Source organism: Gymnogyps californianus, chromosome 1 (genome assembly GCF_018139145.2).
Source record: "Gymnogyps californianus isolate 813 chromosome 1, ASM1813914v2, whole genome shotgun sequence".
Classification (NCBI taxonomy): Eukaryota; Metazoa; Chordata; class Aves; order Accipitriformes; family Cathartidae; genus Gymnogyps; species Gymnogyps californianus.
This window is the reverse complement of record NC_059471.1, coordinates 111,652,755-111,668,818: the sequence shown is the minus strand read 5'-3', so window position 1 is coordinate 111,668,818 and position 16,064 is coordinate 111,652,755. Positions and strand designations below refer to the sequence as shown.

Here is a 16,064-nt window from a genome sequence, read left to right as displayed (position 1 = left end):
CAACTCATTATTCTACTGGTCTTAAAATCTCCTTACCACATCAAACAGCACTGAGTGGATACTAGACACCAAGAATATTTTAGGAGAGAATATGTTAGTCTTTACCTTGTAATACTTACAAAATTTAATTAGGATTTTCTTTTTCCTTTGGCTAGGGTTTATCTTTCAGATAAAGAGTAACAGTAGAGAGTTTAATTATGGCAGAGCTAATCACGTAATAATACTATCTGCGTTATGTTTAGCATTAATAAACATAGTTACTTACTATACTCCTCATACTTATTAGAGAAAGAAACGTGAATAATAGCCTAAACTGATGGCTCACATATTAAAGTCTATGCCCACAGTTATGTAGTGCTTGCTTATGCATTTGTTCTTCAATAAAAAGAACATTGGAACTGCAGGGAGATCCTATCCTATTGAAGTCAATTAAAATTTTGCCTGAGATATCAACAGGACCAGGATTTCACCTCTGTTGTAAACCAGTGCAGCACCCACAATTGCAAAGGGTATGTGAAACCCAAACAATGCCAGGTGAGGATGTGGCCCATTTCGTCAGAAAGCAATTTATCCATATAGGACACAGGCCCTCCCTCCATGCAAACACTCACCTCGCACAGTGAGGGTAGCAGAGGCTTCCACTTTTCCAACTCGATTCTCAGCAATGCATGTGTAGGTTCCCTCATCTGTGCTCATGGCCTTCTTAATGCGCAAAGTATAGTCATCTTTGATGTCATACCTGCGTTACAGAAAAAGAATGAAAACTCTTTCTGTAGACAACAGAAATGAACGAAAACTCTCACCTGGAATATGCCAGTCTGAATCTATCTTGGAGCCAACTTTGGAAGATAAATTATTATCTAGCATTAGATAATTTCACCAAGCATTAATCTTCATGACATTTTTATTGCACCCTGCATTAGTTAGAAACTTTACATAAAATTAGTATTGCTATGTTCACTCAGTATTAGGGCTTTATTAATAATATCATTCACTTTGTCCTTGATCTAGAGCAATAAGATAAAATTAAGCTATCAGACATCAGTTATCAATACATGACAGCTCAGGTTTATCATGCCTTTAACTATGTGAGCTATACATTTTACCTTTTGCTGATTTGGAAATTTCCCTTTATATATAGTTTTTCTCTACAGCAGCAACCCCTTAGGGAAACTGTGAGCGTGTGGTAGGATTTGACACTACACAATTACAAACAATAAAAAATATATTTAAGCTCTGGAAGGTGACATTTATTGAAGAGGCACATTAAAGAAGATTTATCAGTTTCACAGAAATACTACAAAATTATTCTTTAAGGGTGGACAATAACATTTTCTCTTTCTTAAAAGAAATTAGAAACAATTCAGTTCTGCTTTGTCTCTTTCTTTGTTTCTACTGTTGTAATAATTCTAAAACTATGAGGATGTATAAAAGTTGAAATAATACAAAGTACTTCAGCATGCAATGAACATTCATTCTCAAGGCATTTAGAGTGCTTACACCTAGAAAAATATTTTCATTTAAATTGTTATTATCCTGCAGAAGTCATGCTTAACAAACTATTTTAGGCTCTGATCCAAAGCTCATTAAAGTCAACAGGAGACTGTATCTTGTATGAAATTTCTTTGGCTCCCAAATCAGGAAAACCCTGGTTTTCAGCATGGATATTTTACTCTTGAAATACTCTCTTGGAAAATTATTTTCAACAACATTTCTTCTAGACATAATAAACCCATGATACCTTAAGTCACTTTGAATCTAGAGTTAGCTTCAGATTCTCATGTATCAAATAGTGAAATAGGAACACGAAACTAAAGAAAGATCGAGACTTCAGGAGACATCAATACTCTTTCTCACTGTATACATACTCATGACATAACTTCAGAACAACTAATTTACCTTCTTTTTGTTATACAGTAAAGACCTTGTAGACTTGTTCAGCAAACATATTGAAATCATATGGAAGAGCACCCTTAAATGTTTTGATGAATAAGAATGTAATGCAATTAGTTACAGGAATGTTGTAAGGCTCTATGAGTATTTTTAAGTGCTTTGGGAATCTGAAACATTAATTTCTGTGTACATAATATACTTTGCTATTGGTTCCTTTAGTATAGATTTGTAGAGAGAGCACTGTGTGCTAACAGACTTTAAAGCATCTTAACTCAAAGGATCCTATATGTTGAAACATTTAAAGTTCTGTTATGTCTAATTAAAGCTCACAACATCAATTAGAGCATTACTAGCAATTCCAAGAACAAACAGAAGTCAAGACATCTTTTCACACTCTCCACAATACAATACAGCTTCATGCTATATCCAGTAAGTCCATTCTATTCATTAGCAAAAAATAAATTAAAAAAGACCAAACTGAGGTTAACCATTCTGTCAGAGATAAAGATAAACACATATAATACCCCTTTTGTTAGGAGTTACACTCAATTATATGTATATGCAGTACCTCAGGTTTAACTAATGAATAAGACATATGCCAAGGGAAAGAATAAGTAGCTGCCACGGCAAACTTCAGAAACTTTTAGGGACAATTTTTTTGCTGGCATAGTACCATTGGTGGAGGGGGGGGGGAAGTTATGATGCTAGAGAACTTAATATGCAGTTTCTGGAGCAGTACAGATCTATTGCAACTACATTCAACAGCCATATGCAGTTGAGGAACATTTCTTCTCCACTGCTTACAAATTACGTCATTTTGCATGCTGTGCTGCACTAGTCAATGGCAAATAGAAATCACTGTTTTCATAAGAGAGAAAAGGCAAATTGTGTCCCTTAAAAATCTTAAGAATATGACAACAGTATCCCACAATGATGGAGCATTTATTTGTCTTTAGTGACCACAGAGTTGCAGACAAGAGAAAATGCTTATTTTCTTGACATGAGGCCAGCCCTAGGGGACTAAAAATATAAAGTTGTATTCAGCTGCTGTAAGATGAGAAGGCTAAGATCAGTTGTAATATAAATATGAGTCAGATCTAGGAATCGCAGTTATAAAGCTGGGTGACAATTAGCCATTTATTTCACTGCTTTTCTTCTTTTTTTTTAGGACAAATAACATCCCTGTGGTTCACTAACCACTGCAGAGATAAAAACAGACAGGCAGCAGGACTGTATCTGACTGAGTGGTTGCTTGAACTGGGATGCAGGCAGCCTGGGACAGGGCCCTCCAGTCTGCCATGGGTTGCAGCTGACTTGTTCTTCTTCACCTCACCGATGTGCTGGTGCAGGCATGCCAGCCAGCTGCCTTGGAGGCATAGGCAGTCTTTATGCTTGCACCTGCCAATCATGCAAATTGTGCAAAGGCTGCTGGGGGAACGAGCCAGCTGCATGGCATGCCAGGACGCAGAGCAAGGGTACAGCCATCATCTCCCACTTCGGTCGTGAAACGGAGGGTGGCGTAAATATGTCACTGTCATGGCTCAGTTATCAATTACTTCAAGGAGAGGTCCAGCTCTCCCAGTCTGCTTCTCTAACAAGGCCATACTGGGTTTTTGGACCACCCTGACAGAATGTGCCATCTAGCAATTAGATTCATACATGGATGGACCCATGGGACATTATAACCATCTGCTGTCCTGAAGTATTGATACACTGCCCCTCAGTCATCTGTTCCACCCACATTGTCCCCAGAAGTTACCACGGTTCAGTGAAGAGCTTTGACAGATGAAGCAGGCAGGAAGGAGAAAGGAAGAAAACTGGCTTTTAGCCTGATCTTCAGCAGCACAAGGAGCTTGTGTGAGAAAAGGACCATGAAGTAACAAGGAGTGAAGCCTGAATATGTTTTCAGTTTCTCAAGCATCCCCCTGCGCAGTCTTGAATAGTGTGTTGTCTCCTCTCCATCCCAGAGCCTCATATTCCCATAGGAAGATGTTTCCACCTGAGTTTCTGGAGTTCACTCTCATCTGGATTAGTGCCACTGAACACTTGGGAATCAGGATCAGGGCCTCTCTGACTGCTAATACCAATCACAGAGAGAGGTTACCAGACTCCTGGATTGATGATGGAATGGTGGAAACCAGAGTGTACTGGTTAAATTGGTCCTTAACGTTGCCAGTGCACTAAGAAGGCAATGCCTTCAAAATATGTGCAGTGTCAAGAAACACCTTCTGACATACTGCCCAAATATTGCTGACTCCTAGCCAATTTATGCCAACATTCAGCTAAAAACATAGGGTGTCAGACATCAGTTTAACATGTTTATGGCCATCTAATTGATTTTAAGTACTTCTCTTTGTTAAACATTTGGAGGTGCTTAACCTTTCAGTTCAGCTTAGACTTCAGCCATCAGACTGAGCTGGGAGAGGTCTTTTAAACAGCTAGTCAGCCTGTGCCTAGATATAAACCAGCCACTTTTGGGTACCACGTTACATAATTTCTGTTCTACAAACAATAGATAGAGCAGGTCTGCTTTTAATTAACCGAGAAGGGAGCGGGGGGGGCAGGGGACTGGAAAGGAAGAAAGAAACAGAGAAACAAGCAGATGAGAAAACACTGCTGGTGAGGAAATTCTAATAGAAATTGGGTGATTTTGAGTGAAATCTGGCAGTCTCTGGCACATATGAATGCATTCATTGTTGCTAGTTTTGATTAATGACAGTTGTACAATAGTGTGCTGACAGTCACTGCCATACAGACACAATTTTTTTTGATATGAAACACTGCTGAAAATGCAACCCAATCAGATTTGGCCCCTGAACAACATGTGCTATCATCACTGTACCGTGAATTGAGATTGATTGGTAACCAGCTGTGACAAAGTGGGAAAAAGAGCCTTGTCTTTTTCAAGAAAAGAAAAGAAGAAAAATAAAAAACTGAATTGTGTCAAAACCATTACCATCTGCTCAACCAAATAACAAATAAAACAAAACACATTAACTGTTTTTAAGTGTCACAAATTAATGTACTGGGGTTGGATTCATGCATTGGCTTAAGCATCTAAGAATAATCTTGAATTAAACTGTTTTTGTAACAGTTATAATTTTTTTCTCCCCACATTCAAAAGTGTATCTGTCCATACTCAGCCACCAGTCTTCCATGGTTATCAAATAAAAAAAAAAGATATAATTTACTGAACTTAGAGAGACTTAGCAACATGCTTTTTTGCATTTGATACACGTTTTACTGAGTGCTTCACAGATTTCCAGATTTTCAAAAATGTGCATGCAGCTATGCATAAAAATATATGCACCTCTCTTTGTCTTTCACACACACAGGTAGCAAAACTGTCTGCAGCTGGAGTCATTACATTCCTAGATATTCAAGGAGGCCTAACTGGTAATACAAGGATGCACTTGCTTCAGCAGTGTGTTTTAAAGTTGTGAGAATGCATTACTGAATTCAACAAATCCAACTCAAAAAGTCATATTTCTTGCTAAAGGGATTTTGCAAGAGAAGAAGTCACATCTTAACTGTTGCGAACTGATGCCACTGGCCTCAAAAAATTTACATCAATTTATACCAGGTACCTATTTTCTTCCAAAACATTACTGTAAATAATAATAATAATAAAAGAATAGAATCTTTGTACGTAGGCTTTGTAGGCTTTCCTTTTTTTCAGAGGTGGCACAAAAATTACTTTACTCTATTTTCTTTTGCCTGTTTGCCAGGCTGTTTTGCAAAACACTCACAAAGCTTCAAGATTACTCACAAAGTCAGTGATTAGGGAGCCCAAATAGAGAGATGCTACTGGCCAAAACCAGAGTAAACAGGAGGTAGTTAAGGAGGCTTAAGCTTCTGTCTCCACTTCTCTTTTGTGGTGCTGGCACTTCAGCTCCCAGCATAGTGCCACAGCTTTTCACTGGCTCCTAGACTCTCTGTGCCAGATGGAGGGAGCCAGAGAGAAGCTGCAGTGAGATAGGAAGCGTGAGCTCGTTACCTGCTTCAGCCTTGTGTGATCCAGAAGCAGAACGAAGAGCCTCCATTCCCATCGATGATGCAGCCACCCCTACTGCCAGCTCCCTTACAAGAAATGTTGGGGTTCTTTTCACTTCCATCCCATGCATTGATAAGTAGAAGAAGAAAGAAACACAAATCTATCTGAGTGACAGCTTTCTGAGGGAAAGATACAGGAGTGTCTGGTTTTCTTTCCCTAGCAAAACCTGAATCAGAGACAGAGAGAGCATGAATATATATATTTGTGTGCACTGGTCTCAAATTACTCTATTGTACCTCTGAAATCAAGGCTGCTTGTTGCTGGGTGGCTCTAAGACACTGCTTACAGCTATGATAAATTGAGCTATCAGGGAGCTATCCCCAAGGTGCTGACAGGATGGCTGCCACTCACATCTACATGTCCAGATTCCCATTTATTCTTTGGCTACACCATTCATGCCAGAGAAAGGTATAAGGCAATGTGACATTACCTTGAATTTCTTTGTGCGAGGCACATGTGCAAGCAGACATATAAAACGGTTCACTGGCCTTATTCCAACCAATCAGAAAAAGGGCTAAGTGATACAGGTTACTATTCACTGTTTTAATTTTCTTAAAATATACTGACAGCACGTTCTGCTTTAGTCCAAAATCTTTTATGAGTTGTGACAGCAGATTATTTGTAATTTCTTATAGTGGACACTCAATTGCAATAATATAAGACACAAACCCACACTGCACTGTGCCTTAAATCAAGGCATTCAACAAAATGGCCTAGATCTCATGAAAGATGTATACAACAGTTACAGTCATTGGGTCAACATTGTGAAACCATACCTATGTCCAAGGAAATGGTGTTTTCCAACTTCTCTGGAAGCACTACACTATTCAGTACTACTCTTCCATGCAAACATACATACGTGACTGCACGTAACTAGTGCCTCACAAAATCAGTAGCCATGCGCTCAGGAGAGAACCAAGAAAGAAAAATGAGACTGCTTTTATATTCTCTTTGAAATAACTTGGAAACAAACAGAAGTTAAGAACAAAACATATGTTTGGGAATCTGTAACACAGTAAACTCTATCTAAACTGAGGCAGGCTCCATCTTTTACCTCTACATCACTGTTTGCACAGAGAAGTACTCATAGGGAATTACCACATGATAATTACCCAAAATGGGCTTCTGATTTGATTTTAGTTCCAGACAGAGCTCCACATATCAAAAACCGGAACGTCGGTGGAAGTATGAGCTAAGAGACCATGTAATGACTTGGCATGGAGACCTATCCTCCTATCGCCAGAAGTAGTCCTTTCCCTCACAGATGAGACACATTTGTCAGGCACTTGGGGAGATTTGTATTATTAATGTTTATGTCATAAATTCATCTGTCAGAAAAGCACCCTTGATTTTCAGCACATGCCACTGAAATTAATTTTAAGGAAAAGCAAAATACTGTTTTTGTTCATTTCTGTTTTTAAAAAATTGAAATGATACTGCAAGGACTGGAACACAGTAAAAAGATCTGAGCCCAGACTGGCATCTTGCACTCACTAAATATGACTTGATGCATTTTTTTTAACATGAGCACACAGATTATGAGGAGTTTGAAATAAACAGAATGTGTGTTGGCCTATTATTATTTGCCTTGAGCATGATGAATGATTACGATAAACTTGTCAGAGAACTAACTAAATATTTTCTAATCTCTATTTCAAATCAGTAACCAACCTTGAAGTCGTAATTAAAGATGAAGTCATGTTAATGTTTTAATGAAAATGCCTTCAACATTACAGTTGAGCCAGAAGTCATATTACTAAAAAGTACATTTTGCTAATGTTAAGTAATTCTCAACATAGGACTTACCAATAGGAACTGGAAAGTAGTTCTTAGGGTTAAAATTTTAACCTTGCAGTGTTTTTACTGACGGGTTTTGTTTGTTTTTAACTGAGATGACAACTTTTGTATCCCAGCAGGGATGGAATGTGTTAAAGCAGAAGAAATCCCTGCAGGCCAGCCATTTCAGTAGCATCAATGATGCTGTGGTCAGAGCTCTTGAATCTTACTCCCACTTGAATATAACTACCAGCTTCCCTCTCCCTGCTCTCCTGAGGATTTTACAGAAAAACTGCATAGTTAACTATCTTTACTTTTTCATTCTATAATTTTAGTAGTCAATAAACTGATACTGGTGAGCTTAAACTGTTTGATATCCTTACGCTTTTCAAGAAAGCAGGCTACCTCAATATCCTGAAACTTACAAATACAATGTATAAACTATGTAATTACTACACTTTTACCTAGTATACTCTGCTTTTCTGATACTAAAGAAAGATTCAAGCACTAGAATGAGTATTTTGAGTTAAATTCTACAGTAAGTTTTCTTGAGTCTCCTTCTTGCAAGACTGTTTATTTACTGCAGACTTCTGTGAGTGGAAAATTCAGAGAAATCCATGTTTGAGGCTACTACTACTGGCATTAAATTTAGTTTCAGAACTCTGCTAGTGACTTCATTAATTCTCTGAAATTTAACAATTTTAGGATGCTAAATAAGAGAGAATAAAAAATAAAACATTCTCTTGTGACAATCCTATTTCAAGTGCACTGCCAGCGATCACTTCATAGATCACCAATGGTTCACATAACATAAAGAAAAAACATGTAGGCAGGACTGCTAGTTGACACAATTCCTTTATGGTTGCTGTCCGTGGAGTTGTAAAGCTATTTTCCCACCCTTGACCCTTATGTAAGCAACTGGAGACTGTTTTCATGCATCCGCAAACAGACTGCCTGAAACAATAGCTCTTCTTCAGCTCTGTGGTGAGAACTGACACTTAACATGAAGCCAATTTAAATGTCAATGTTATTAACTGTTTCTCTGCTGATCAGTCTAGCAGACCCATGCATCTAACACTTTTGCTCACAGCGTTTAATATTTCATACAAATTGAATGGCAGATAACTACTGGGTTAGGCTATAGACCTCTGTGGTAACTGTGGGACAATGCATTTACAAGACTTTATTCAATGCCATGCCTTGAGGGATTTAAAGTGTCAAAAAATACTCTAATTTACACTTTCACTTGGCCATGTATTCCTCAGAAAACTGTAAGGAATGTTTTTCCACTTACAGAACAGGAAGGGATCACTGACAGGCAAAATATCAATCAGAGAAGAGGGATACTCAACCAAAAGAACAACAGGAGGGGGTACCCTACCACCACTGGGGTACATCATCTTGATGCTATATACACAAAAATAAACCAATCCCTGCCTCCCTTTTACCCCTCATCACCTCTCTATCTCTAAATGATATATCTGGCTTTACAGGAGAAGTTTCCTCAAACGATTCAACATAACAGCTAAAAAGATGCTTACATTGCACTCTGTTGAAATCTGCCTGTGTTTAGTTAGGCTACAACTCTGCAAGTTGTACTGCAGCTTGCTCTGTGCCAGCCATGTGCTGCATTAAACCCAAGATAACAACATCCTCTGCAAACCGCCTCTACTCCCTCCAGATGTACATGAGAATACAAATAGCATATTAAACCTCTTTCTTTCACTGTCTCCTTTTGACAAGCTATTAAGAACATCCAATCTTCTCCCCTATGCTCCTCATAAAGGGACTTAATCTCTCCTTGATGCTTTAGCTTAGGAAACAAAAGATGGGCATGCAAATCATACTGGATATAACCAGAGGTGATGAATAGTACATGTGATACAGCTAATATGAAAAACATCCTTTTTCCCTGACCTTTTATTTAAAACCATTAATTGTTATTAATTGCAACAGAAATTTGCTGATGTAACCAAAGATTATATCCATTACACTACTAAAACACACTCTTTACTCTAATTAATTTTCAATACACATTAGACTGCATTTTGTTACAATCTGCACAGAGATTAACTCGACCAAAGCACACAGCACTGTAGTGTTATTAACTCATATTTCATTGAAAGGTCATTCTCCCCTTGGTTGTATCTAGAGGAGGCTGTAGTTAAATACCTCACTATCCCATCCACAGAATATAAATAGAATTATGTAGTGCCGTGTTTATTCTTAAAAATTACTGTCTCTCTGGCTTACAGGGCCTTATCCTGTGATCATGGAGAAATACAAATGCAGAACATCTCTGGCTATCCAGCCCTTTCTGGATCTCCTCTTAAAAAATTTAACTTTTCTGAGTTTATTGGGATAAGGTTTGCTGTCAGTTGCATTTAAATCCATTTCAAAGATTTGCATCTGGAAGACAGTAAGATATTTTTAAAATTTCATCATTCACCCTTAGTTTTGAGCTCACAAGAAGCCATGGAGGACAGCACAGAAATTGTAGTACTTACTGAAAATGCACACCTATCAGAAGTGTGACAGACAGTATTTCTGCCCAAGCTATGCGTATGCAATTACTTTTCAGGCACAAAGAGGCCAGTTTTAAAAACATAGCAAGACTAATATCTACACAGACTTTTGTTGTTGGAGCTAACATGTATCTTAGAATAAGTTAAGTCTATGCATTAAGAATGCATTTTCCCAAATAATTTTTCATGAATATTCCTAATCTTTAGTAAATGAGAAAGCTGACTGTGCTGTTTATGATTTTCACTGCTGTTTGTCACTGCTCTGTTTCATTTAATAACCTACAATCTCTTAACATTTAGCAATCTACTTTGTGTAAACTACACACCATTTTTGTTCTGAAGCATCACTCTTGGTTTTTCTGCCTACACTCCCATTGCATGGGTGGCACGTAAAACACATACCTCTTCCTGCTGGTGCAGTTGCCACTTTTTATCTCTAGTACAATATTCATCTAATCAGACAGTGCCTGTAAATGCAACTTACAAGAGCAGGTTGTAATTTCATTAAAGATGTATTTACTGAGCTAAACCAGCTGTTCTGGGCTGGAATGCAAAAAAAGGCCCGTGTGATTGCTACTCAGTCATTTTTAAGGCAACTGAAAAATACATTTGCTGAGCTAACCTCACTCTCCCAAAGAGCTGGCACTGCTAGCGTCTTCTGTGTAAAAGGTTTAAACAGTTATTATAGTGTGTCATAAATTTTAACTTGTAATTGAAAATCTCTTCACTTCCTAAAAAAAAAAAAAATCTGTATTACTTGCTATGTAATTACAGACTATGCAGCTGCTCTCTTCGGCTTTGCTAGAAAATTTGAAGATATGAAACACTGTACAAACTTTATTCAAATTCGATTAAATTGCTAGTCATAGATATGCCACTCTCATACTGGAGGCTCTCAAATAATATTGCTTTCTTCCTGTTACCAGGCCTAAAAAGCAGATGAACCAAAAGTTGATCCAGGCCATACTGAGTTCCTCACCACACAGGAGACCATCAGCTCCTTAGCAGGAAAGTATAATCTCTATTTCTGCCAAGCAGACATCAAAGGGAAAGCTACCTGAACATGTGGCTGGAAAAGGACTTCAATGTATAAAGGCAATTTTTATTTAATTTTCAATAGGCCCTGGTCATTATGCACAGCCACAATTGTCTGAGTTGCTTTAGTACAATTTTTGTGCCATTTCCTTGTGTCACTTATAATGAAAAGAAACTCTATTCACGAAATAGTGAACCTACTATTTCAGCCAAAGGCATAGGACTGGTGACCCCACAATGTCCTGTTTACCTCCAGTAGTTTGACATGAGTCATACTTGATTAACTATTCCCTAGCCTTTGTGTACTGTGGAAGCTATGGTGTGACGCTGAATTTTTAGAGCAATTAAAATAAAATATACACCATGCACCTCTGCCCTTGATTCACAATGCATTTCAGTCTTGGGTCAGTGATTCAAAATGGACAGTTTCTGGAAAAAAGCTTTACATACCCTAGACTTCACATTGTACTTTGTTTCTTCCTGTTGGTGCAGTATCAACATTTTCAATAGCAAGTTATTAATTTGCTGGCATTGGTTTAGGGTCTAAAAAGAATTTTCAAGTCTGAAGAATTTAATTAATTCATTATCACAACAATGTAAAAGAACTATGAAAACAGTTAGCATACATAAGTCACAACACTGTTTCCACCTGGTCCTTCTTATTGCTTTCTTAATTCCTGCCCCGACATACACAGAAGAGCTCCATGATGCATACCACAGTCTTTGAAATCTCAAGTCAGGTCTACAGGATGCTGGACAAGTAACCTCCTTTGACTGTTAGTGAGACCTATTTTTCCTAGGCATTTTGAAAACTTCCACTATAAGAACCACTTTAAGGTTTTAAATTCAAAATATAAACTATCATAGCTGTTTTAGATCATCAATTCAAAATAGCTAAAATTTGGAATGAAGCCTTGCACCCTCAGAATAAACTTATGTCCATCTGTTCTCAGTTTTAAAGCATGGTTATTCATAAATTTCTGAGTAATTACATAGACAATTCAACAAAATGGCCAAATTAATTTTTTTAAATAGTCATATTTTCAAACATAATAATTTCTTTAGAAGTTGCTTTTTGTTCTCATTCAATCCAATTGCAACTGGAGATGCTTACAGTTCACCAGGGACCTTTATAATTAAAACTGTAACAGCCTGAAATTATTTTCCAATTATTACTCAACACACCAATCGGTGCAGCAATACTGTTTATATTTGTCACCAGAAATTACTGTGATTACTTTTCTCTTTGCTTTCACGTGTGTCACTAAAAAAGCTAAAAGGAAGTAAGATGGAAAAACAGAGAAGGATTTCTGAAAGACTATGGATCCAGTATCACAGATTCTTGCATTCACCAGGAGCAAATTACAGAAACAAAATGTATGCAAAAATTCAGTTTATCCCACTTTGCTATCACTGAACTAGACACTTTTGAAAGCTGAACTAACAATAGACACATTTAAAAGTTCGCAGTAATTGTTGAAACAGGTACCTACTATAATTGTCTTGTGATCTAGGGATGAAGCCAAAAGGAAATTATTGAAAAAAGAAAAATAGACAGATGTGCAAAGAACGTCATTAGCTGTGGAAACAGGAAATTGATATTGAAAGCTATAAGACAAATAGCTGCACAGATCTGCTCAGAAGAAGGATTTATGCATGTAGGAAGAATAACAAAGGGAATTCCTTGAGGGTTTCATATTTCACTGTAGATGTTAAAATGCTTAAAATACAGGTGCTCAGAAATTGGAGCTAATTTTGGTTTTACCTCAAAAAAGAAAAAAAAAATCTCCCACTTCGTCAAGGAGGAAAAACTTAGAAATTCTCTTATTCATTTATAAAATTGCCATATTATAATTTTCTCATCCATCCATTTATTCAGACTATACCTGGGCAAATTTCTTTGCTTGCATTAAAAAATCCAGAAAAAACAATAGCTTTTCTTTTAGATGTTCCAAGTTTATCTTCCTTGATTAAGCATCTTGCAGCATGGTTTGGAAATTTCCACTTTTTTGAACAGTGAAGACTCTCCTTACATATCTTGCTATACAAATGACACATTTTGGAAAAGAAAACATACAGTCCTGATCATCAGAGGTATTTGCTTTTGAAATGTAGATGCTGGACTCGACTAGATGACCACAATTCATGTGGCTCAGGTGGTGGTTACCCACTACATGGGCAGGGGCAGTGGTGGTCCTCTATCACCCCAGGTGGTCTCCAGCATGAGAGTCTGCAACCTTGCCCCTTCTTTACCCACCCCTCTGGTGTTCTGGGAAGCAGACATAAATTAAGACATACCCCCACCTTCTGTTTTAAGATGCCAAAACACAGTCAATGAAATGTTAAACAGCAGTGTAAAAATACTGCAAAACATTGTGAGTAGTTTCTGAGCCTGAAGTTGATTATGATCAGAATGTGTCTGATGAACCTTCTCTTCTTTTAGTTAAAAGCCCAGTGAAAACTCTTCCTAAGTTTCCTGTTACATTTCTTCTTCCTTAGAAATACATCATGAATGAACAGAAAAAATTACCTTGAAGCACATAGTACTATGTTTTTCACAGTAAGATATAAAAGAAAAAGAAGGAACATAGTCATTAAAAAAAACCCTAATAAAAGTGCAACCTAATCAAAGGCACTGTTGGTTCATCATCTATTACTTCTGCTTATGAGACCTGGAAGTAGACATGATTTAAAACAACTGAAGTAGCACAACATTAAGAATAAATCACAGAAGCACAATGTATTTACTATAGACTACCCTACAATACATAGTTAAATAGTAAGCAAAGAGAAAAATTCATCCTGCCATCCAAAAATCTGCTCTTCAAAATAATATTTTATGTACTACATGCATACACATCTATCAATATAATTAGCAAAAAAGCTACGTCATTTTTAAATTTCTTTTAAATTGCAAGGAAATTAATTTTCAAATGCAAGTATTTCTATATATATACACATACGTATCTGTACTTATATAGAAATGTTTTTTTCTAGATTATGTATCATTACATTACTATATTTAACTGAAAAAATGTAAGACACCTTATAAAGTTGAGGATGTGGAAACTAAAACAGGTATTCTCCAATTTGAGTTTTGGGATTCTGTTAAAGATTTAGAAATTGAGAAACAAAAGATATTAACGCAAGATGCAAACATGACTAAGTGCTGTATGACTGAGGAATTTTGGCATCGGTTTTCATGAAAGTGTGTGCGACACTAAACGTCATATTTAGCAAGTGGATGAAGACTGCCAGGTAACAGTCTTACCACATTTTTCACCTTGTTGCATTGAAGATGTAAAACATGCTGTGATAAAGAAAATAGACAGCAACGTCTAACTTGTTTTAGTTAGGCCCAGTCTAGTAGTGTGCTCACAGTGCACTTAATATACACTGACAGAAACTAGCCACAAACACCATTGCAGCTGCTCTTTTTTTAAGATCATGATTGGAAGAGCAGAAATAACACTGGCAGCCAGCCTACTTAAGTCCAGTGTTTAAAGCACTTGTTTGAAGAACAGAAGACTTAGATTTTTTTTTTTCCTTTCTTCAAATTCCATCAGCAACATCCCAGGAATAACCAACACTGATGGAAAAGTACAATCAACTGTGGTGGGGAAAAAAACAGACACTATTCATGTCTCCTGTTGAAATTAAAAGCTCTGTGCAAAAATTAATCAGGCCTTACAGGGCCGGAAGGGTTGGTTGGGTTATGGCGACCTGGGTTCTCATTCCTGTTCCCAGACCTATTTCTGTGTTAAGATTTTTTAATCTAATAATGATTCAGCATCAAAACTAGAAAGAGTTCCAGAAAGCAAGGACCAAACTCTGTTCTGTTAGCTGGAAGGAGCCAAGCTAATTTAATGTCCTTTTATAGGACAGACTCTCATCCCCTGCTCACTCTGGAATTTTCTCCGCATTTGTTCCAGACTAAATGAATCTTTCTTGAACACAAGGGGCCAGTTCCAGATTTCAACTTTGTTTTCCACTTCTGTTAGTTTGGTTTTTTGTCTCCTCAAGAGAAAGGTTTCTCTCCAAGACTTAACAGACATGAGTCAAGGATGCACCACAGTGCTCTGCTTCTAACTCATCCTGCTAGTGCAATGGAGCGGCTCTGCAACTCTCCAACCAAGTTTTCTCCCTTTTGGTATCAGCACGTTATTATGAAGGCTACTATCACTAGTACACTCCTAAAACATCTTTACTTTCTCCAGCAAATTCAGTGAATACCCATGTGCTCACAATACCTACGCATCACTTTTCTTCCTTCCACAGGAATCCATTACCTGGACAATTCAACCCAGACTGGGTTTCCCTGCTCAGCTGGCTCTGGAACACGTTTTGTAGTGCCAAAGACCAGCAATATGGGAAATAAATCTTGGCCATAATGTCAAATAACAAACTATAAGTAGTCGGGAGTGATTCCAGCATTACTCAACAATTGAAATTTGAAAGTGTGGGGAACATGAATGTTGGTCTCACCTTCCTCTCGGTAAGTCTGCATCATCTTTCTTCCACCGGACTGTGGGTGTGGGATCCCCCTGCACCTGGCACCGGAAATCCACGGCCTCCTCCTCCAGCACCACTTGGTTAATCGGTCGCCTGAGAAACGTGGGCCGTTCTTGAAAGAGACATTAAAATTCCTTAGTCAGTCAGAGGGTTGAAATGAACACTTTTGACTCTTCAGCATCTTTTTGCTTACTGATTCACAGAATGAAGAAAGGAGGCTGAGCTCCACAAATTCAGACAAGTGGAACTGATGATGTGCATAAAGAGCC

General features: G+C 37.6%; 1 protein-coding gene across 1 annotated transcript in view; it reads right to left on the bottom strand.

The window, feature by feature from the left end:
- The window catches only part of ROBO2 (roundabout guidance receptor 2), a 476,837-nt gene that overhangs the window by 121,338 nt on the left and 339,435 nt on the right, over nucleotides 1–16,064 (bottom strand). Inside the window, exons 5-6 of the mRNA XM_050895055.1 lie at nucleotides 15,769–15,907; nucleotides 612–739 (exon numbers count right to left, since the gene is read on the bottom strand). Of these exons, the coding sequence (XP_050751012.1) occupies nucleotides 612–739; nucleotides 15,769–15,907 (267 nt within the window). The remainder of the gene's footprint in view (nucleotides 1–611; nucleotides 740–15,768; nucleotides 15,908–16,064) is intronic.